At 58.6% G+C, this 20,358-nt stretch overlaps 1 protein-coding gene across 6 annotated transcripts in view; it reads right to left on the bottom strand.

Annotated features, from left to right (window-relative positions):
• CCDC33 (coiled-coil domain containing 33) overlaps window positions 1–10,946 on the bottom strand; it is an 88,399-nt gene extending 77,453 nt beyond the window's left edge. For 2 of the 6 annotated variants that reach the window (XM_072809605.1, XM_072809604.1), the window contains exons 1-2: window positions 10,506–10,946; window positions 5,484–5,647 (exon numbers count right to left, since the gene is read on the bottom strand). In XM_072809605.1, coding sequence (XP_072665706.1) covers window positions 5,484–5,647; window positions 10,506–10,526 — 185 coding nt within the window. In that variant the 5' untranslated portion in view covers window positions 10,527–10,946. The remainder of the gene's footprint in view (window positions 1–5,483; window positions 5,648–10,505) is intronic. The other 4 variants (XM_072809607.1, XM_072809608.1, XR_012022939.1 and 1 more) reach the window with 3 other exon arrangements.
• Window positions 10,947–20,358: the final 9,412 nt, after the last annotated feature.

The following is a 20,358-nucleotide window of genomic DNA, read 5'->3' as shown; positions in this document are numbered from 1 at the left end:
TTGCTTTTTGGGTCTGAATAAGGGTCTCAAGTGTGAGAAGACCTCAGGGCCCTGCACGTCGGTGATAGGGGAATATCTGGAAAGTCCTTGTGGCTTCAGTCTGGCTGGTGGGGTTCTCAGGCAGCCCCCCCCCCCCCTTTTAATCTCTGGTACCAGCTGTGTTTACAGCTCTGGGATACGGGGATGTTCTCACTGAACAAAAATTCTGAGGCTCTGAGCCTCGAGGGATTGACATCATTTGGAGCAGGTGCAGATAGGTCAGGCCACGCCATAGGCTGGGGGCCCTGCAGGGGAGATAAGACCTGAGACTCTCAGGCCTCCCTGGGCCTTCTCCCCAACACTGTGCCTTTTTCTACAAGCATCCTACTGGGAGGGAAGCAACTCTACCAGAGTGAGCTGCTAGTGGCCAAATGGGAGACACTTATCTTCATCTGCTCCACTTTCACTGGCCGGCCATGTGACCTCAGACAAGGCCCTTCATGTCCCTGGGTCTTGACCTCTTTGGCCATCACATGGGGCTTATGCAACCTGTCTGCCGGGGCGGCTGTATAAAAGCCAGAGTGCAAGGAGAACCGAGCTCTCTGAGAGCTCAGCATGGGCCACCGTCAGCAAATGGGGGCTGCTTTATTCCTGGTGCTGTCCCATGATCACTGTCACTGCGTATTATTATTTTTGCTGAGCCCGACCCTCTGGCTGCTGAGGCAAGCTCCCGGGTCACCTGTGAGTCATACCAGGCCTCCACCCACCCCTGCTGGAATCCCTGTCCTCTGGGGCCTTTGGCCAAGGCCCACAGCTGGATGGGTGAAGGTGTGGGCAATCCAGATCCCAGGAGGGGTCTTCAGACTGGTCACTAGATCTTCTCTGAAGTCTGGGTTAGGACCCTGATGCTAACACTCCCCTTCTTTTTTTTTTTTTTTTTTTAAGATTTTATTTATTTATTCATGAGAGATACAGAAAGAGGCAGAGACACAAGCAGAGGGAGAAGCAGGCTCCATGCAGGGAGCCCCACACGGGACTTGATCCCGGGTCTCCAGGATCAGGCCCTGGGCTGAAGGCGGTGCTAAACCGCTGAGCCACCCGGGCTGCCCCAACACTCCCCTTCTGAGAGGGGTGACCAACTGCATGAAGATCAAGTCAGGGAGTGAGCTTGAAAAAGCTTTTAGGTTCTGGAGTCCCAGATCCTGGCTTGGGTACTCACTAGTTCAGTGATATTGGACAAGTCATGGAAACACACTGAGCCCTTAGTAATCTCATCTGTAAAATGGAGACAATATTTTACCTAGCTCAAAGGCCTAAATGATGATTAAATTATGAAAAACACCACACACACAAACACATATACACATACGCGTGTGTGCATGCACTCCTAGCATATTTGCCAGGTACGCGGTAGGCACTCCGTAAATGTACCCTCTCTTACCAGGACCTTATGCAATTGTCCTACTTTCAATACTTTCTTCAATTAGTCATCAGGGTCAGAGCTGGGTGTGTGGCCAGGGTAGGGGCTCCATGTGTGATTAGGACTCAGTCTGTGACCAGAGTCAGGTTTCAGTGTATGACCAAGGTCAGTCTCCATTAGGGGCCAGGGTCAGGGCTCTCTGATCCAAGAAAACCAAAGATCCTTGGAGTATGACTAACTGGCCCTGACCTGTGCTCTGCCCCTGCCACTGTGGCAGCATGGGCCAAGCCTTCCCCCAGGCTCACAGAGGAAGCAGCACTTCCCTGTTCCTTAGCTGTGGGCAGCAGGCAGTCAGAGACGCAGCTGCCAAACCGGCCACCAGTCCTTTGGCCAAGGGTCAGAACCCTACAGGATGTCTCCTGACTGGCCCCTTCCCCGCAGCAGCCTGCTGGCCACCCGCCCCCCCCATCAGCCACTGCCTTCCGGGTCCCCGCTGTGCTCTGATTGGCAGGTCTCTCTGTGCCAGGCTGGGAGGCAGGTGCTGGGCACCCCTGGGGCCCAGATCAGTCAGAGGAGACCCGGGACCTGGGCAGCAGTCCAGCAGACCCGGGTGTGGAGTCCGTCCTGCGTGTGCAGCTGGGGCACTCGTGGTCTTTAAAGAACAGAGGCCAGAGCACAAAGCAGCTCGGCAAGCCTGGGGCAGCACGGAGACATGCGGACCCCGGGAAGGGAGGCTCAGAGGGGGCCATGGCCTGGCCTCAGGTCACACTGGGGGTCAGGTGCGTGGGCCAGATTCTGGCTTTTCCTGGCCCCATTCTAGCTTCTCTCCATTGCCCCATGGCTTGCTTCTGGTAGATCTCACGTGCCCGGTGTGGCACTAAGGATCTCCCTCACTCCGGGGCAGGCTTAGGACTGTCAGCGTCTCCCTGGGCCTCCACCATCTCTACAGCCCTCCCATGCAGGTTCCCAGGTGAGGTGCTGGGGCATTGAGGGGAGAAGTAACTTCCCCGAAGTCCCAGAGCGAGCTAGAAACGGGGCCAGAGTCATTCAACAATGATCTACTGACAGTGTCCTAGCTCCAGGTACTTTGTTAAACAGTGGGGGGTAGACTGGAGAGCAAAACAGACCTGGTGGTCGCTGGTGGAACTAGAGGGGCTCCCTAGGGGTGGGCACTGAGGAGGAATATGCCCGTCATCCCATCAAAGCACATCAACCATGTGGAGCTGCAGCTGTGACCTGCAGAGGTGTGTGGTCCCAGGGAAGCAGGGGGTGCGGTAGCCTTTGGCCCGGTCTAGGAGGTCAGGGAGGGCTTCCTTGAGGAGGCGACTAAGCTGGGATCCAAGGAGGGGAGGGGAAGGGAGGGTGTTCTGGAAGAGGGAGCGTGAAAGACCTAGGATGGGAGGGAACAGGGTCTGCTAGGGAACAGACGCACCCTGTATGGCTGGAGCCAAGAAAGGGAGGTGGGGGGGTCTTGTTCCTGGGGAGCTTGGGGGGTTGGGTGCGGCAAGGATCCAACCACGCGGGGAGCCCGGAATCCTCTTTACTCTGGGAGCAGTGAAAACCCTTGGGGTTTGACAAGGGACAAGATCAGATGTGCTAAGAAGAAAACAGCGGTAGCCTAAGATCAGGGAGCCTGGCGTGGAGAAGCAGCCAGATTCAGAGGTAGGAGCCACAGTGACAAGAAGGGGACGGGGCGGCGTTGGGGGTGGAAGAATGTGATCCTCCACACCAGGATGAGGATGAGATCTCCTCGCACACAGTACAGAGGAAGAGGGGTGACTAGGGAGGAGGCCAGCATCACTAGGGGGGGCACAGGGTGGGGGCACACAGCGTCAGGCCCAGCCCTGGCTTCCGAGAAGCTACTTCAGGGGAGTAGTGGGGTCGGATGGGAAGCTCAGATGGAAAGAGGCGGGACCACAAGATGAGCCTCGTGGGCTTCTTGGTCTGGACAGTCCCAACCAGAGGGGCGCCCTATCATTAGCCGGGGGGAGGCTGCACAGGAGTGAGCTGACCCAGCCTCCCCGCAGCGCCCCCAGCTAGGGGGTCCCCACTCTTGGGCTGAATGAGCTCATGGCTCCGGGGTACTCTCAGGCCTAGCTTTTAGCTCCTGCTCCTCTGCAGCCCCCAGAGGTCGCGGGGGGTGGGGGGTGTGCGGGGTGGGATGCAGCAGACCCCGGCGGGGACCTCAGCCAGGACACCAAGCTGAGGGAACCAATCACACGGACGACGGAAAAAATGAGAAAATGTGTTTCGAAAGAACATGAAAGATTATTCATGGGCACTGAGGAGACACCGGGTACACTGGAAGCCCCACCTCGCATCAGGAGGGGCAGGGACACTGCGGCACTGATGCTCCCGCCTGCGCGCGGCTTTGTCACTCTGCGCTCCGGGCCCTGGGGCTTCTGGGGTGCCCCCCGCCCCGGGGCTGGCTGAGAAAGCCCCTTCCAGGTCCCTGACAGCTGGGCCTCCCGTCTCAGAAGCCCTCCCTTCTGCTGTCATTTGCATCTCATTAGCACCCGGGCTGGTGGCGCGCGCCTGGGGCCTCGAACCCGAGGCTGCCCCTGCCCCTGCCCCTGCCCCTGCTCCTACCCCTGCCCCTGCTCCTACCCCTGCCCCTGCCGGGCCGAGCTGGGCGCCGCCGAGCGCGCCCCGCCCCGCCCCCGCCCCTGCCGCGCGTTGCCATGGTAACCGGTGCCGGCGCCGGGTCGCGGCCGCGGAGGAGCCGCTGGCGCCCGCTCCCGCCCGCTCCCCGCTCCCCGCTCCCCGCTCCCCGCGCCCGGGCGGCTTGGTGATAGGCAGGGCCTGCATCTCCCGGGATGATCGGCGATAATTGGTTTATGGAAATAGCTGAGGGGAGAAGGCAGCTCCCTGCCAAGCCCGCGCTTCTGCCACCTGTCCCTCCTCGCCCAGGAGGGGGGTGGGGAGGGGAGCGCCCAGGAGCTGGGGGATGGGGCCTTTGAGCCGAGCAAGTGTTCCACCTGTTGGTCCCCAGCGCACCCTCCATCCCCCTTCCCACTGTGTGGGGGTGCAGGGCTTGTCTCAGTGGCTCCTCTGCCCCAGGTGGGTGCTCAGGCCGGTGCTGGGCGCATGGGGAGGGGGGACGTCGGACCGAGGATCTGTGCTCTGGAACCCCAGTCTGGGGGACACAAGAGCAGCACCTGTTTATGTAAAGTGCGTCTGCTCAGAGGTGTCACTGCTGTGCTGGACCCCAGAGCGGGGAGAGCTCAACTCTGGTGACTGCCTGGAAGAGGAGGCGTCAGGGGTAAGGCTTTGAAGGTGGGATTTCAGCAGGTGTTGGGAGAGGGCTGCGGCAGGCACTGAATGAGGCCGGGTGTCCTAGAGGAGGTTTTGGGGAGGCCCTGGTGGCTCCCACTGTTTACACAGGGGCTCAGGGGCGACAAGCTTGTGGGAGGGTTACTGCACAGCACCTTGTAATCAAGACCGAACGCACGTCCAACGTCCATGCCGAAGGTTGGCTGGATGGACACTCTTGCTCCTCGATGCCTTTCTGGGAGGAGTGAGGCCTCACTCAGGCACTAGGCTGTGAGAAGTGTGCCCTGACTGCAGCTGGCTGGCGGGGGTGTGGGGTGCGTTAAAGAAACTAGGGAATCCCCCGTGATAGCAATGACCTGAGAAGTAGTGGGGGCTGAGGAGCAGGATGGTCGCGAGCACCTACCCTGGAATGGGGCATCGTCGGATCGGGCACCCCGAGGCCCAGAGAGGCAGGCTCAGGTCTTCTTCCTTTGACCACCACCCTGCTCTGAGCCCAGCCCAGGCCTCCCTGCAGGGGAGGGGCCGACCTCCCTGAGGTCAAACTGTGGCCAAGCCGGCCCAGCTGGCTTCGGGATCAAGGAGTGGCTCTTCCTTCCTTCCTCAGCCCTGTGCACAGCTTCCTACCCAGCAGGGAAGATGTCAGGCCTCACATGGACGGAGCCTGCAGCCCCTGTGTGATTCACACTTGGCTTCCCCCCTGGGTATCACAGTGCCGCCCCCGACCTTTGGCTGCTCACGGGCAAATGTCCGTACACTGGTTTCTGCTCCCAGCCCAATGCCAGCCCAGACCTCTGCTCCCAGCACTACTTACACGACCACGTAGGGCCACGGCTCAGAGCCATCCTTGCAGGTGGGTAGGTGGGTGGCCCCGTGGAGAGTAACCATGATGGTCTCCTTATTAGAGGGGGACAGGTGGCTGGTGATGGGTTCCATGCTCTGGACGGTGTTCAGGGGCTCCTCTGGGCTCTCGGCGACCTGCGGAGAGAGCCAGGGCTGAGTGCCCTCCTCTGGGTGGTTGCCTGTCCTTCCAGCCTCCCTATTAACTCCAGCCCTTTACGGCTCCCCTCCAAGCGCCTTTCCCTGAGTCGTCCCTCCACCCAGTTTGGAACTACAGGGCATTTGCCTTTGGCCCCATTTTCTCCCCACCTCTGGCCCACATCCCACGCACGTCCGCCCCAGCCCTGCGTCACTTCCTGCAGAGAGAGACGGGCCTCATCCCTCAAGTCGTCTCACCACTGGGCCTCTGCTTTTGCAGGTGCTTGCATCTGATTCCTAAGTCCTGCCTGCTTTTGAGGTGCTAGCAGCAGGCCTTCCTCAGTCCACCTGTAACCTTAGGCCCTTCCCATGCACGGCCCTTTACAAAGTTTATCCACATCCACGGAGTCACCTGATGCATTAGCAAAAAGAGATGAATGTGTCCCCTCTATCTTCCACCCAGAGAACCCTGCAGACCGGGAAGGCGGAGAGGTGCCTGCCGGCGCACGGGGCCTCTGGGCTGGTGGCCCCAAGCAGACTCACGTGAGAAGGAGTTCAAGAGCCCAACAGTCCACAGCTTGGGGATTCAGGGCCCCAAGCACCCTGAATCCCCAAGCTGTGGACTGTTGGAGAGGAGACAGGAGCAGCCGCCGGTGCAGTCAGAGAAGGCAGCTGGGAAGAGGAGGCCTTACAGAGCTGGGAGGACACATATGGCTGGGAGGACTGGGGAGCTGGAGCAGGGTGCAGGGCGGGGAGGGAGCTCCCACAGCTCAGGGCAGGCTCGCGTTGATTCCGGAGGCACGAGGACTTGCGGAGGGCAGCAGAACCAGCAGTTTGGGAGTAAACACTGTGGGCTGGGGACAGCTGTGGACCTGCACTGCTGTGGCTCGGGCCGCTCTTCCTCTGCACTGGCTGCTGGACTCTCACTCCCAGTGCCAGGGCTGGACGTGGGTGACCCACATCCACCCGTGCTAGGCCTCACCTGGCAGAGGCTGCCCCCGTCCTCATCCCTCTGCTGATCGATCAGCACTAGCTGATGCCCCAGGAGAGAAGCCAGGGACCTCCTCAGCTTGGAGATGGGCCCCTGAAGGGGGTGTGAGGGTTGCCCTTTTATCTAGAAAGTTCAGCCTGTCAGAACCTGCATTCCAAGGCAGGCCCTGGTAGGGGGAGTCCTCAAAGTAGGACGCATCCATGGAGATCAAGAACAATGTCCTGGGTATGCCTGCGTGGCTCAGCGGTTGAGCGTCTGCCTTTGGCTCAGGTCCCGACCCCGGGGTCCCAGGATTGAGTCCCGACATCAGGACACACCGGGACTGTGTCTCTGCCTCTCTCTGTGTGTCTCTCATGAATAAATAAAATCTTTAAAAACCAAACAAAACAATGTCCTGTGACATAGAGGGGAGATGGAGGCCAGGAGAAGAGTAAGGACCCAGTTCTGGGGGTGGGGTGGGCGTCGGTGGATCCCCTGGCCCAGTCCTGATGCGCCCTGGGCGGAGGGAGAGCTCTGGGCCAGTCAGGCTCCGGGAGGCCGCTTCCCCAGCGGGATGCTCCTCCAGCCCTGCTTCAAACCGGGTCTGGGGGTCTGGACTCGGAGCCCTTCTCACCGTTACCACCAAGCACTCAGGTGCGGGACACTGGATTTCCGTGCTCCTGACTGCTTTCTCACTTCCTCTCCGACCCTGCCTCCGCCCGGCCCGTCTCCCGGAGCAGCCCCGTGATCCTTCACAGTCGGACCACATCTCTCCTCTGCTGCAAGCACCAGCTCCGGTCCATCCAGAGCTTCGCAGTGGCCTGTGAGGACCTGTAAGTCCCGCGAAGGCCTGTAAGGACCTCTGGCCCAGGAAGCCGCCCTCACCTCATCCCTGGGCCCCCTGCCCCTGGCTCCAGGGGTTTCTTGCACACCCCAAGCTGGCTCCTGCCTCAAAGCCTTTTCCAGGCCGTTCCCTCCTCCCCTGCGCGTCCATTCCTGTGGCTTACTCCCTCATTTCCTACAGGTCTCACCTTATCAGAAAGGCCATCTTGGTACAAGCTGTGGTCCTTGCCTAACAAGATGACTAATTAGGAGGTGAGAAGCCCACCTCCCAGGCCCAGAAGTGCCACCCTACAGGGGCCCCTTCCCTCTGACAGAGGAGTGCCCCTTGACTAGGGCCCAGGGGGGCCTGTCACCATCTGCAGAGGTGTTGAGAGTTACTCCTCCCCGCTCCCTGTTCCCTGAGCCAGGCCAGGGTGGGAGGAACAGAGGGAGGTCAGTGCTCAGAGAAAAACCCTACGGGGTGGGGGGTGGGGGTAAGCAGGCACAGGGCCACCCCTTCCCACTCATAGATCAGAGACGCTCCCTTCCTATATTCCCCCCCTCACTGTGTGCTCCCCCATAACCCACTCCCCTCTCCAGCACGCTTAGTCTTCTGGTTCAGCTGTGTGGGAGCAAGACCAGCGGCCCAGGGTGTTGAGAGAGGTAGGTTTCAGGCCAGCTCTGCCCTGACTTCCTGTGAGGTCCTCACTTTCCCTCCTGGTCAGTGGGGATGTCTGGGATGGTTGTAATTCAGTCTTCCCTGTAACCGGCCTATGGTTCCTGCGGTGAGGCCAGGAGAGATGACTAATGTCTCTCCGATGGCCCGATTCCCAGGAGCAGCCTAAGAGGGTGGCCCCATCCCCCTTGTTGCTGTGTGGTACGGGGCCTGTCCCCAGCTCCCTGGGGCCCCAGAAGTGAGGGCCCAGCAGCACGGCAGCTGCCCAAGGGCTCTCACTGACTCTGGTAGCCCCGGAGCCCAATCAGTGATTTTGCAGACCGGGCCCATGAATTGCGGCCCCCTCTCTGTCCCCTACTTGCTCTGGGACAGCCTTCTGGGAAATCAAGCTTCCGGGGCGGGTGGGGGGGGAATTGATGGAAACTGCTGGGGCTTCACTTCTGGGCAGGCGGCCAGCTGCCAGGCTGGCACCTCCTGGTGAGGCCTGCAGGCATGTGCCCGCTGGGCTGGCTGGGCCCAGAGCCAGGGAGGCCAGGACCTAAGTGTGAGGCCTGGAGTGGGGGCCGTGAGCCAACCTCTCTGCCTCCCCTTCCTCCGTCTGGATGAGGATCTGCAGGCTTCTCTCCGAGAGGCGCCTGCATCAGGACAAATGCTCCCTCCCACCCCTGCTTCAGTTTTGCAGCTGTGTCATAAGGTTTTGGGTTAAAAAATGATCCTGCGTGTTCCTTCTAGTTTCAGCATCTAAACTTCCTTGGGGATTGTGATGGCCACAACCTAGGTGGGGAAACGGGCTCAGGGAGGCAAAAGCACTTGCATCTGGGCGCTCGGCTCAGCTCGCAGACGTCCCTGCTCTGCTCTCTGGATGTGCTGAGCTTTCTATGGGCCACAACGTATATGCCCTTGGGCTCCTGATCCGGGGAGCCCGTGCTTGTTAGTGGGAGCAGTAGGAGTTGTGCTATTCAGGGAGAAGAGGCTTTTCCGAAGATGACACAAAAGTCACAACTCATAAAGGGAAGGACTGACGCTTTGATTCCACTAAATATCCATGCCAACTTCTGTGATAACCACCAATTCACCACGATACGAAGGAAAGACAAACAGGAGAAAATATTTGCAATATGTATAAAAGAATGAATTTCCTTACTACACAGAGAGCACTGACGTCTAAGATCTATGGAAGATTCACGCAAGAAGAAATGTGACTGTGCGCTACCGTGTACGTGATATGCACGTCCTTACAGGGCATTGTACTCAGTCATTGAAAATGTTCCACTAAGTTATGGATTAAATGAAACAAATCTGTGTCCTTCTCAGGGCTCCCATGCATGCTCCTCAGATCCCCAAATCCAGCTCAGGTGGGCAGGTGGGAATGAGCGTCAGGACCAGCTGGCCACTTAGCGCCCCTGACATTTAGAAAGGAGCTGAAAGGGGGAGGGTGGAGTCAAGGGGAGGAGGCAGCTGTAGGGAGAGAACGCCAGGAACCACAGACACCAAAGTCAAGGGTAATAAAGTAGAAACCACAGTGGGGCACGTAGATTATTTGGTTTGAGTCTAACTGCAAAGAGGCTATTCCAAGTTAGCAAGTACCTGGTGCCTTTGGTCTCAGCTCACTCTGCCCTCCCTGTTGGTACTTGGCACAGTCAAGGGCCTTGGCTCTGCCTTGACAGTCAGCAGAGGGTAAGGAGAAGCCTCATACTAAACTGTTTGCATTTTTAAAAAAGATTTATTCATTTTTTAAAACTGTTTGCATTTCACGGCACTGGGATCTTCGTTCCCTCCTGGCAGGGTCTCGCTGCTCTGTTCCTGCTATTTATTAAGCACCTACTATGTGTCAGGTGCTGTGCTGAGTGTTGGGGATGCAGCAGTGATCAAAACTGACCAGAATCCCTTCTTTCTAGGAGTTGAGCATCTGTGGCCTGGGGCAAGGGTCTGAGCCAGGGCTGGAGGGGCATAAGATAGTGGAGCTTTGGGCAGCAGCCTGGGAATCTCCTCGATCTTGGAGGGTGATGGGGAGCCATCTCAGTGGGGTCTCGGAGCCTCCGTGACAATGGGGCAAAAACTCCTTTCCAGGCTGTTGGTAGGGGAAGGTACCAGTTCAAGCTACATTTTTCCCTGGGTCATGGGGATACCAGGCAGAGACAATGAGGTAAGGGTGGCGGGGGCTGACAACACCTGCAAGCATGCCGAATTTCAGATCCCATGTGGCCCAGGAGTCTAGCATGCCTAACTTGGAAGCATCGCAGAGACCTCCTTGCTCTCCATTTCGCAGCTGAGAACACTGAGACCCAGAGAAGGGAAGCTTTGGTCGTGATTTAGAAGCAAATACAACAAGGGACTTTGAAGGAGAAATGAACTCATGCAAGCGCAGGACCCATGCCCTCAGGCCTCACCTTTTTCTTTTTCCGTCCCATCTCTTCAGGGGCAGGAGTGTTTGACCTTGTTTACAGATCTTGGGGACCAGTACCTGATATCCGTGGGCAATCAGGCATCAGTCCTGTCCAGGCAGCTGGCCTGAGCACCTTGGAGCCTTTGGGCTTGGTGTACCGTAAGGAGCGTCAGTGTTGTCTCAGGGGTGCCATACACGGGCTCTGGGACCTGGACAGGGTAACAGGCAGGGGGACCCGCGGGGCCGGGGAGGAGGGCAGCCTGGAGCTTTCTCAGTAGCGAGACATTCTTTAAGTGCAGTTGGCTTCAGGCCTCTGGGCCATGACCAGCTCCATAGGGTCAGCGGCTGAACCAATTGGCTCTCGGTACCCCCAGGAAGGTAAAGACAGGGGTTTGCCTCTCTCCAGGCCTGGAAAAGCTATGAGCTCTTCCCCCCGGCAGGATCACCTGGGCAACGCTGTGTGACATCACAGGGCAGAGCACAAGTCCCCCAGGTAGAGTCCAGGTGGAGTGGGGTGGGGGCTCAGAAGCCCTTCTCCATGTTTTGGGAGCTGGGTTTTGCCTGCATTGTGGCCCTCACTCCTCACCCTCCCTGCTCTTTGTACCCCGAACTGCACGTCCACCAGGATTCACCAGTGGCCCAGCCCGGTGGTGGAGGCTGAGACCCTGCTCGCAGGAAGTTACAACTTGGCTAACAGCTATTTCGGTTAAGGAATCTGCAGCCGTCCTGCCTCTTTGGGTGCCCGTAGTCTCTCATTTGTTGAATAATCATAAACACAACGTTGGAGAAAATGGTTTCATTTGGAGGCTGAGTGGGAAGGTGGCAGAGAGAACGGGGATCAAGGAGGTATGTTATCGTAACGCCGCTTACATCGGCCAGTTAATGGGTGTTCATCATATCATCAAAAATAAATTATAAATAACTAAAGAGAGCCAACAATGTTCTGGGGGATGGACCCAGTATTATGACTAGTCCAATTCTGAGCTCCGTAAGGAATTATTACAAAGATAACCGTTTTTTTTACGTAGCACTTACTATGTGCCAGGCACGGTTCCAAGTGCTTTTCTGTGCAGGGAGAGGCCAGAATGAGGGGTGGCTGGCCCCTGGCCTGGGGTGAGGTCGGCTCCACGGAGATGCTAGGCAGCATGGCCAGGAATCCTGGGCTAGGAAACGTGAGATCTGGGGTACTAGGTGGGGTTGACAGGCATCTGGAAGACTCCTGTGGCCTGCCTCGTTCTCTGGCCAGCGGTTTTAGACTCCATACTGTTGTTTTTTTTTTTTTTTTTTAAGATTTTATTTATTTATTCATGAGAGATCCAGAGAGAGAGGCAGAGACACAGGCAGGGAGAGAAGCAGGCTCCATGCAGGGAGCCCGATGTGGGACTCGATCTGCCATGATCCCAGGTCTCCAGGATCATGCCCTGGGCTGAAGGCAGAGGCTCAACCACTGAGCTCCCCCAGGCGTCCCCATACTAAGTGTTCTTTGCATTGTCCTGGGCCTGGGGACCAAAAGCAGGCCCACTCTGGCAGCAAGAGGTAGGAGCTATGGCTTTGTGGAGGACTGCTCCTTCCCCCGGCAGCCCTAGTCTAGAGAAAGGCAAGGAGGATGTGGCCCTCCCCAGTTTCAAGACAGAAAAACTAGGCCTCACCTCCCATTGGAACTGGAAAGACCAGCCAAGCTCATCCAGATGGCGGAGGCTGAAAGCAGGGAGTCGCACTCCCAGTTTTCTCCCTCCCAGGCCTGCCTCCTGGGCTGATAATGTCACCACCAGACCGCCGCACGCGTGGACAGGGTCTCGGTGATGGCTCCCCAGCCACCCTAGGGTGCCAGCTCCTTCCTGTTAGTTCCCAAGGCTGCAGCAGGGCTGGGGGAGGCCCGCAGGGTACTTCGGGAGCAAAGCTGAAAGAGGCGCTGTCTCGGGGCTGTGAGGGTGCTCCGACCACCACTGTCTGCAAATCCTGCACCCTAGCCCCGTCCCTGCCTCACTGTGGCCCCTAGACCTGCCCTGCCTGGACTCGGGGTGCTCACCCAGAGAGAATTTTGTGCCCGGGGAGCCCCAGCCTGCTGGCCTTCCTGCCTGGGAAGAAGATAATGCAATTGGACTCCGGTTCCAGGCCGTCTGGCTCCAGCGTGCTCGCGAGCCTGTGCACTCAGCAGCCACCAGAAGGGCCTTCCTACCACCCCCCTGGAGGGCTGCCTGTGCCCTGGGCCAAGGACCCCTGGGACACTCGCTCCTGTGCCACACGAACCCTCCCCTGGAACTGCTCCTCCCTGGCGGTGAGAAGGCCATCAGCCCAGGCCCCGGACTGCCTGTGGCTTCCCTACTTAACGCAGCCATGAGCCCCACCTCTCTCCCTGCCTCCCCAGCTTGTCCTCTGGCCTCATGGCCCTTCCCCGCAGCGGAGCTCTGGTTCCCCCAGCCAAGGGAAATGAGCCGCACCCCAATGCCCGGGGGCTGGCGCCAGGCTCTGAGGACTCGGAGAGATTCCAGCTTGAGGGGAAGCAGGTAATGAGTGATCTCACAGCTGATAGGTAGCCCTCCCCGCCGCCCCCCCTACTTGGAGCGGCCTGGTGGCCCCCGCCAAGTAGCCCCACACAGGGGTTAAAGGGCCATTTAGGGAGCCCACAGCTACGGAGGGCGAGCCTCTGGGCTGCATCTGAGGCTGGCCCTTGGGGAGGGAGGGGTCCTGCCCTCCCGCCTCGGCTCTGCTCTGGGCTTGCTGGGCAGCAGGAAGAGTGTAGACAAGTGGTTCACAGCTGTCTACAGTCCCTCCTGCCGCGTCCCAGATGTCCCTTGGGCCTGAATATCCCTGCAGCAAGTCCAGGGAAGTCTGTCCCCCAGAGCAGTCAAACCTGGCCTTCCGTTCCCCGTGGGCCTGTCCCGTACCCCTGGACACACACACAACCCCGCTCCTCCTCCCCTCCTCTGTGCCCCCCCCCCCATCACTCTCTCTTTATTTCCTTTGGGCTGATGCATTGGGCTTAGGTAAAGGATGACGGGGAAACTGAGTGTGATTCCGTAGCAAATGGCAGCTTAGAGCCCTGTGATCTTGGTTCAAAATACTAACCCTCTCTGAGCTTCGGCCTCCCTCCTCAGAGTGGGGAAATCGGTGCTTCTGTGAAGACCGAAAGAGGCAATGCAGGTACCACACTTAGCACTGACGCTCAGCGGAGTACTCCAAAAATGCTCCTCGTTCCCTTGCTCAACAGACTGAGGCCTGGATCTCCCCAGTGGACACGGGCCGGAGAAGCAAAAAAAAAAAAAAAAATGCCTGCAGGGTGAAGTGCGCGCCCCTCTGCCAGCGTGCGAGTGTGCGAGCCTTCTCACCCTGCGCCCCCGGCTTCCAGCCCCAGCCGCCCCTCTTCTGCAGACCCACCCCTGGCTGGCTTCCAGGCCCTTCCTTCCACAGCCTTTCTCCAGGCCGACATGTCAGCAAGGCCGCCTGCTTTCCTACCTCCGTTCCATTTGTCCTCAGGGTCTGGCTCAAGACACTTCCTCCGGGAAGCCTTCCTGACTCCCTTCTTCCCCTGCTCCGAGCGGTCCTCTTTGTTCGTGGTGACGCCTGCCTGTGTCTATGCTGCAGTCCCTGTCCCTCCCCTGGCATTTGACAGTTGTCAGCTGAGGCAGTTCTCTTGGAGGGTCTGCATCTCCAAATGCCAAGGTGGCCCCCGGCCCGAGTGGTATATGCGGGGCGGGGGGGGGGGGGCGGGCTTGGGCTGAAGGAGGGCAGACGTCAGAGGGGCCCCTCCTGCAATGCTGAGTCCGCAGCCCGCCTTGCCTTACCCTGGGCTCCGCTCGGCCCCTCAGTGAGCATCTGGGCAAGCCTCTGGACCCAGCAGGGCTGCCATTCCTCACCTGCAAAGCAGCCAGGATGTCCCACCTGCCAGGGCCTGGTAAGGGGCAGGTGCTCTGAACCCAGCTCCCCCGACGTGTGCACCAGGGTGCCCGACCTGAGCCCCTGGCCCCAGCCTTGCAGCAGGGGACTTGTAACTGGGCATGCCGCTCCCCTTACGCTCCCCTTACTGGCTCAGCAGGCACGGTTATTGACCGCCCTGTTGAAGGAGGCTTCCGGGCGCTGGGGAGCCAGAGTTTTCATCGGGGGCAGCTCCGGGCCCATCCTCACGTCATGAATCACTTTGCTAAAGATGCAACGTGGCTTTGGGGCATTTTTCTTTTGAAAAATCAATAACTCGTTAACAAAGAACTAAATAAGGGGGTGAGCAAAGAAGGCCACCTGCCATTCCCTTTAGTTGGTGCGGAGTGCAGAAGCCAGCCCCGCTAAGATGCAGGGGGGGCCACCCAGGCCCTCCCCTCACACCGACTCTTCCACCCACAAATCTGACCGAGCCCCTCCTCTGCCTCAGTAAACATGTCAGGAGGGCTCCACTGCTCTCAGGAGAGACTCGCCTTCTCCCACAGGCCCCCCGAAAGTCTCACGTCTGCCCAGCCCGGCCTCTCCAGCGTCAGGGCGGCCGATCCCCACCTCACACCCATGCTCCAGCCACATGGTGCCTGCAGTGCCCTGAATGGGCTCCCTGACCCTCACATATGCTGTTCCATCTGCCTGGACTGTCTTCCTCCCTCTGCCAGCCTGAATAATTCATGATGCCTGTTCGAGACACAAATGGAACAATCTCTAGCAAATCATTCCTGAAACCTGCCCCCACGGCCCCCATCCCCACCCAGGAGCATTGGATTCACAGCCCCTAGGCCTCTCTGTGCCCAGGCTTATGACCCACTGTTCTTTTCTGGGAGAGGGTCTGTCTCTTCTGAGGACAAGAACTCCACCTGGGGGTCCCCCCTCAGTGCCCAGGCTGTTGCCTGGCACAAGCTCGGTGCCAGGTGGGTGCTCATTGAATGAGTGAAGGATGACATCAGATGCCTTCCTCCCCATAGTTCTCCAGGAGCCCCCATTTCAGCCGAGGGTAATGGTGTCTGCCCCCCAGATAATCCTCCTTCCTCCAGAGTCCAAGTTCTCTGTGGCCTTCTTGCCCTCCTAGGGCACAAATTGTTGGTGTGTGAACCTTGTATTAAAAGCTGAAAATTAAGGGACACCTGGGTGGCTCAGTGGCTGAGCATCTGCCTCCGGCTCAGGTTGTGATCCCGGGGTCCTGGGATCGAGTCCCGCATCGGGCTCCCTGCAGGGAGCCTGCTTCTCCCTCTGCCTGTGTCTCTGCCTCTTTCTGTGTCTCTCATGAATAATAATAAAAAAAAATCTTTAAAAATTGACAAGCACTTGCTATGTGGCAGGCCCTATTCTACACATTTTACATATGTTACTCAGTCGTTGTAACTAGTCTTGAGGTAAGTACTACTCTAGTCCCCATTTTACAGATGAGAAAACAGAGGCAGAGCCTGGAGCAGAAGAGCCAACCTTCAGACCCAGGCCATCTGGCTTCTGGCTGCACAGTGTGCTTGTAACCACAGGCCTCCCCCTTACTGAGGTGCTTGTGGGGAGTCTGGCCCCCGCCCCACCTGCCCTTTGGCTGGGATGACCCAGCAGGCCCGAGGAGCTCAGGTTACAGGAAACTGCTTATTCAGGCCTAGTGGGCCTGGGATCCTTGATTCCCTCCCTCTCTGGCTCCCGGTCCCTCACCCACATGGCCGGGCCCGTCTCCACCAGAGAGCACAGCCTCTGGCCCTAATCTCATTTGAGGCCATGAAATCGCATTTGCAGCGTATTAATGCAGCTCAGCGCTGGCCCGCCCCACCCGGGTCCCGGAGGACCGGAGCCTGCACAGCACTCTCGGGAGGCGGCTCCCGGAACACCCGCCGACAAAAAGCAATTATGCTTTAAGAGGAAGATTAAAATAATATCTCCCCACCCCCACCCCCTCCCAGCAGTCAGTCAAGGGCAGGCTCCCTGCTCAGCGAGGGGTGGGGGCAGACTCCTGCTCCTCACCTGACCCCCCCCCACCCTGTATGGCCCCCAAGTTCCCAAAGGAAGCCAAGCTCCGGGCCTTTGCCGAAACGTTCCCTCCCAGCCCTGTCTACCTGGCAGGCCGCCATCCTCCAGCACAAGGATCACAGCTAGTGTTCCTGGAGCACTTCGTGTCCTCTTTAAATCTGCTGCAAATTCAAGTCCACAATGTCAGGGGAGTCGTGCCTCCGCCATCTGACAGGAGGGAAGGAGGCAGAGCAGGGGTTGAAGGAGCAAGTCTTCACCCTTTCCCCCAGGGTAGGCTCGGGGCTTCCCCTCTGGCCTCCAATGACCGCAGAGGCCTTGCTGGGGTCCCTTGTCTCCTGGGGAGCCCCGAGAGGCCAGGCCTGGCCCAGAATCGGGGCCTCACACAGAAGAACCCTGCACCTCCGGGCGGCAGCAGAAGGCAGAAGGCAGAAGGCATGCGGATGTGTGTCCTGCCGCCCCTGCCTCAAGGCTGGACCCGCGGTGCCTTCCAGTCTGTGTCTGTTCTGGAAGTCTTTGGAATCTCCTCTCCTCCAGGAAGGGCTGCCGAGTTACAGTCAGGCTGGCAGATGATTTAATCCTCACAATCACGCCGCGGAGTCAGCATCGTTACCCCCATTTTACAGAGGAGAAAACAAAGGGTCAGAGAAGTGACTTGATCAGAAGCACCGGGTATGGGGCAGAGACTGGGATCTGAGGCCAAAGCCCATGTTTCTCCCCTGCACCTTCTCGGCTGTAGCCCTCCCGCACCCCTCAGCGAAAGGGCACGGTTCTGTCCTGGCACTATTGACGCAACACCTTTTTCTCCCTGGCAGGTGCCAACTCCGGTGGGCTAGGAGGGTTGCCTGGGGACCCTGAGCCATTGACAGCCCCAGCCCCATCCCCAGTCCTGCTCTCCATCCACCCAGCACCAGGGGCACAATGGCTCAACTTCAGGCTCCGTAATCCGTCTTGACTGGACTTGGTGCCATATGGGGCCACCAGGAAGAAATCTGTTCCCCCAGACCGCTTCCCCTTGATCCTGTCACATGCTTTAGAAAGCCCGTCAGAGTAGGAGTCTCCCTGGGAAGGCATGTCCCCCGTCATTCTCCGCTCTGTGCTGAGTACTGCCCCTGAGAAACCCAAACACGTGGGGGCCCCTGGATTCCAGCCTGGCTTTGCTATGGACCCAATGAGGAGCCGCAGGCAAGCTGCCACCTCCTCTAAGGACTCAGTTTCCTGCTCCAGAAAATGGACGGGATGAGAGCTACCTGTCCTACCCCACCCCCAAGACCTTTATGACGCCTCAGTGGGCTTCGCAGTCTCCTCCTTTGCCAGCCTGGCTCAAAGCAGGTGCTAGCAGAGGGCTAGAGGGCTCAGGGTCCTCAGAGCCAGCACACCTGCCCTCTGTTCCCTTGACATCCCTGCAACTCCCCGCCCCACAGAGATGCTGTCCCCACTTCTTCCTTCCTCCCTGCTTGCTGTTCCCTCACACACCTCCACGTTCTTGCTTCCACACCCTTGCTCACACTGTCCTCTCCACTTGGAAACCACTCTTCTCACTCTCTCTTGGAATCCCACCCATTCTTTGAGAAGGGATCAGATGTCCCCCTGACATTTGCGAGGTGGGTTTTGACAAACCAAGTAATTTCCCGCCCCCCTTCCTCACCTGACTTCACAACCTCACCGTCAGTAGGCACTGCTCTGCCCATTGCACAGATGAAGAAATTGAGGCACTGTTAGGTCAAGTGGTTTGCTCCAAGTTACACTGCAACGGAGACATAGGTCTAGACCAAGGTCTTCTGACTCCTGACCGGAGCTGGTTTTCCTACAGCAGACCCAGTCCTTGATCACCCAGTCATGCCCATCGCTTCCTCCCCAGGTCCTCACTGTCAGCTTGGAGAGTCACTGTCCTCTTATTGCCTCTCCCTGCTCAGCTTGGAGGCTCGCTGAGGGTTCGGGGACACAGCTACCTTGTTTACTGCTGGGGGAATGGATGAATAGACAGACGGATGGATGGATGGATGAACACCCTGGGCCCGGGGAGGTTGCACCGCTGGGCTCCAGGGCAGGCTATCAGATCCAGAGGGAAGAGGGAAAGCCCCACTTATTCTCCATCTGTCTGGGGAAGGGGCTGGGCCCTGCTGGCTTCAGCTGCTCCTGAGCTCAGGACCTCTGCAGAACCAGGCCAAGAGCAGGCTGGGGGCTCATTTGACTCCCCACAGGCCAACCCCTAAGCAGGCCCAGGTCAGGCTGGTGCGGGTGCTGTCCATGTTCCTTCTCTGCAGCCCTTCATCATCCACTGTTTTCTTAAAGATTGGTTTCACATGCAGTTTTAATTTCACCTCGTACAGCACACCTGCCGTGTCCCCAGGTCCCTTTCTTCCCTAGTAGAGGCTGCACGTGAGGGGTTCTGTACAGGGATGAAGCCAGCAAGGCCCCAAGGAGGTGCAGATCTGTGTGTGGGAGGGCGTGTGTCCCATGTGTCCACCAGTTAGCTGGTGTGAATCTCTCTTTGTGATGGGGTGCGGGGATCTCTGTATGTCCAGGATGCGATGTGCTGGGTGTGTGTATACCAGCACATGCACGAGGGTGGCTGTGTTCAGGAGTGCGTGCCAGGGGCACATCCCCCTCCCAGGGGTGTCAGGGAAGGAGAAAAGGGGAAGATGACCATAAAAGGCCAGAGAACTGGAGCCTCCCGCCCCTCCTCCCTCCTATTTCACTGGGAAGGTAATTTCTGGAGAGGAGAAGCCCACCACAGTTCCTCCCCTGGGCGGGCTAGAGAGAAGGACATCAGAGGCAAGCATCCCCTTCCGCTCCATCTCCCCCTTGCCACACACACACACACACACACACACACACACACACACACACGCAGGCCTCCAGCCTCCAGGAGGTGTGAGTCAGCAGTAGCCCCTGGCTGGAGTGGGGGGAGGTGAGGAGGGGGAGGGCAGGGGGGCCATCTGGCATGCTCAGTTACAAAATCTGCTAATGGAGCTTCTTCCTAGGCTAGCATCAGGCTGGGCCAGGCTTCTCTACTCCGAAACCCGGTACCCAGGTCCCAGAGAGTGGGGCTCCCAGGTTCCCATCACCCCTCCCCTGGAGGCCGGCTAGGCAAGAAGGAGCAAGGCTATTTTCTAGATAAAGAAACTGAGGCCCAGACACATCATCTCGACTCATTACCGGAACAGCAAGCACTTACTCAACACTCCCCCAGGGCAGGAGGTGTAAGCCAGGGCTGTAAACTAGCTCATTTATCTTCCCAGCGATGGAAGACACAGGCACCGCTCGCCCCCATTTCACAGATGTGGAAACCGAGGCTGGGGGAAGTTACGCAATCTGCACAAGGCTGCACAGCTACCAAACCGGAGCCAGAGACTGATCTGAGCCCAGGCTCACCGGGCCCCAGGGCAGCTGCCTGACCCCGAGCTGCGTCTATACTCCACCCCACTGAGCTCTGGGCACCGGCTAGGCTCCTGGCTAGGACTCTGCGAGGATAGGGAGGGGACAGAGAGGGGACTCGGGGGTCAGGAAGGAGGGGCTGAGGGGCAGGCCTGGCGAGGACGTGAATACGGGTCGCCCCAGTTTAGGCATTTTCAAGTCTGTATCTGCTCTGTCTGGGGAGCTCTGAGGTCTCCCTCGGGGCCCCTAAATGCAGAAAGTCCTTGGGAGTCGCAGAGGAGAAAGAGGGGGCGGGAGGCTGGCCCCCATCGTGGTACATTTAGCCGAGGGCCCTTCCCTTCCTGAGGGGGCAGTTTGGTCCCTGTCGCTGGGCCAGCACCAGCCAGCCCTGCCTCTCCTGCCTCTCCTGCCAGCCTCAGCCCTCCCCAGTGGGTGACAGGCTCCCTGGGAATGCCCTGACAGTGCCTTTGTTTCCCTGAAATAAAAGAAAATCGAGCTACAAAGGGAAACCTCAGGTAGCTTTTAACAGGGGCTCCGCTGCCTGAGGCAGAGTGTGTTCAAGCTGGAGG

The sequence above is a fragment of the Canis lupus genome, chromosome 32, assembly GCF_048164855.1.
Source record: "Canis lupus baileyi chromosome 32, mCanLup2.hap1, whole genome shotgun sequence".
Classification (NCBI taxonomy): Eukaryota; Metazoa; Chordata; class Mammalia; order Carnivora; family Canidae; genus Canis; species Canis lupus.
This window is presented reverse-complemented; position numbering and strand designations above follow the sequence as displayed.